Below are 2,135 nucleotides of genomic sequence, written 5' to 3'. Positions count from 1 at the left end.
GAGCAAAGCTGTGGCCCTGTCAAAGCCCAGGCTTTTGGTGGGCACAGCGGTGCGGATACACCCTCAGCCCTGCCTTGGTTTTCCTCTTGCTCAGAGTCACCCTGACCCAGATCCCAAAGGATCCTGGATTTTGCCCTCCTGCTTTGCGAGGACCTGATGCTTCTGGAGTTTGTCTTCCTTGCCCAGAGGCAGCTGGAGGGAGACCCCTGTGCCACAGCAGCTCCCTGGGGCCAGCTTGTGCCTCCAGCCCCTGCCACACCGTCCCTGGAGTAGGAGAGGGCAGAACCCTCCTGTTTTGAAATGTAGCTTGTGCAGCAGTAATGCCCGGAATTCATCACCTGTCTGGCAGGCAGCTCGCTGTGTCTCGGCTGCCGGCAGGCTGGACGGGGATCCCCACCAGTGCATCGTGCGCTGCTGGGCAGAATCAAAGTCAGTGTCCGTGTGTGAGCGCCCGGTGCAGGTGACCCCCAGCCGCCCGCGTGCTCACTGCTCTGGTGTGCACGCTGCTTTCTTTGGTCTTTGTGCTCTATAACATATGGTGATGCTGGAGAAAAATCCTCCCTGAATCAGCTGGGCCAGCTGGGTGACACGGCCTGTAGGACAGATGGCTTGTCACAGCCCGTTTCTGTGTGCCCGGCATCCACCAGTGTCTGCCCGGGCTGGGCTGCGCGCTCGGACGCGGCATGGAGGTGAAAGGCTCCGTCATCCCCAATCCCTTTAGCTGTCTCGGCCTCTGCTCGTGTATTTTTAACCTTTTTGCTGTGCTAAGCTGCCTGGGGCTGAAGTGTCAGCGGGCACCGGCGAGCGCAGCCTCTCACCGCTTTGCCAAGCCTGGGCTTTCAGGATCAGTGGCTCTTAACCTTTTTGCTGTCCTAAGCTGCCGGGGGCTGAGGTGTCAGCGGGCACCGGCGAGCGCAGCCTCTCACCGCTTTGCCAAGCCTGGGCTTTCAGGATCAGTGGCTCTAATCCCCAGATCCTGAAATACCTTCCTCTGCCGGCAGCGCATTTGCAAAATTTTAGTGACGGTGGGTTTAAGCGCAGGGAAGGGGATGCCCTGACCCGCAATGGACTGTCTGCCACATGGCAAAGCCACTCCACTGCCACCATCCGTGTCCAAGGAGGCTGTCGCCACGATGTCCATCACCTGGCAGTGTGAGGTGAGAGATCCCCATGCCGGGGGGACGCTCTCTCTTGGGCCCTGTCAAACAGGCAGAGAAAAATGCTCCGTGGTCACCGCCGAGTGCGACCTCTTTGTTTTCTCCCAGCAGACCAGGCTTTGTTGTGGCAAAATTGGAGAATTCTCCCCACCTTAAAATTGCCACCCTCCCAGTCTCTGGTTCGTTAGGAGTTCATGGCTGGTTCATGGCTGAGTTTCTGGATGGTGAACCCTGTCCGTAGGTGTGTGGCCGTGTGCCTGTCCCCCCGAGCCTCTCTGCAGAGAGCAGGCTGTGACTGTGCGCTCACCGGCTTAGCCGGGTGGGATGGCTCCGCAGCCAGCTCCTCGGCCTCGTGCCACCTGCCCGCTGCTGTGTAACCCACCTCCCACGGCACAAAGGGAGAAGGGATCCAGCTGCTCGCCTCCTGCCAGCCCTTTCGCCCCTGGGTTGCTGAGCCCAAATGCAAACTCTGGTCCCTCTCTGTCAGATCTCCTTGGAGGGCTCAGCCAGGTCTGCAGGACAGCACAACTGCTGTCCTCTCCTGAGAGCGGAGCTGCTTTTGGGGGCGAGGACCCCTCTAGATTGAAGTTAGCTTTGAGGTCTTCAGTTAATTAATTGATTTTAGCTTAGGTGGAGGAGCCCAGCTGAGTTGTCACAATACTCTCTCGGGGAGGTGGCGTGTTGGCGTTTCACCCTGTTGTGTCCGTTACCCGCCTGGAGTTCGTTCTTTTAGCTCATTTTTGGGGGGTTGGTGGTGAGTACCTCATAGACAGTTCCCAGAGGCTGGTGGTGTATCGCTGATACCGTGTGTGGAGACGCTGGTGAGGAGGAGAAGTTTGTGCCTGCCTGGTGAGGACCTTGTGCAGGGGCGTTGGTGACAATTTCCTATGGAGGTGGCTCACTTGCCACTGCTGCAGCCACCACTGCGTCCCCACGGCTTGGGGCCGGTGAGCTGCAGGACCATTAATGGTCTCTTGT

The 2,135-nt window shown here is 58.8% G+C and overlaps 1 protein-coding gene across 1 annotated transcript in view; it reads left to right on the top strand.

Moving 5' to 3' along the window:
* The first annotated feature begins 1,064 nt into the window (after positions 1–1,064).
* The window catches only part of TMEM243 (transmembrane protein 243, mitochondrial), a 5,472-nt gene continuing 4,401 nt past the window's right edge, over positions 1,065–2,135 (top strand). The window contains 1 exon segment of the mRNA XM_010137617.1: positions 1,065–1,157. Within this exon segment, the coding sequence (XP_010135919.1) occupies positions 1,065–1,157 (93 nt within the window).

This window comes from Buceros rhinoceros, unplaced genomic scaffold, assembly GCF_000710305.1.
Source record: "Buceros rhinoceros silvestris isolate BGI_N320 unplaced genomic scaffold, ASM71030v1 scaffold17606, whole genome shotgun sequence".
Taxonomy (NCBI): domain Eukaryota; kingdom Metazoa; phylum Chordata; class Aves; order Bucerotiformes; family Bucerotidae; genus Buceros; species Buceros rhinoceros.
Note: the sequence above shows the minus strand (reverse complement) of the source record. Positions and strands in the feature narration are given on the sequence as shown.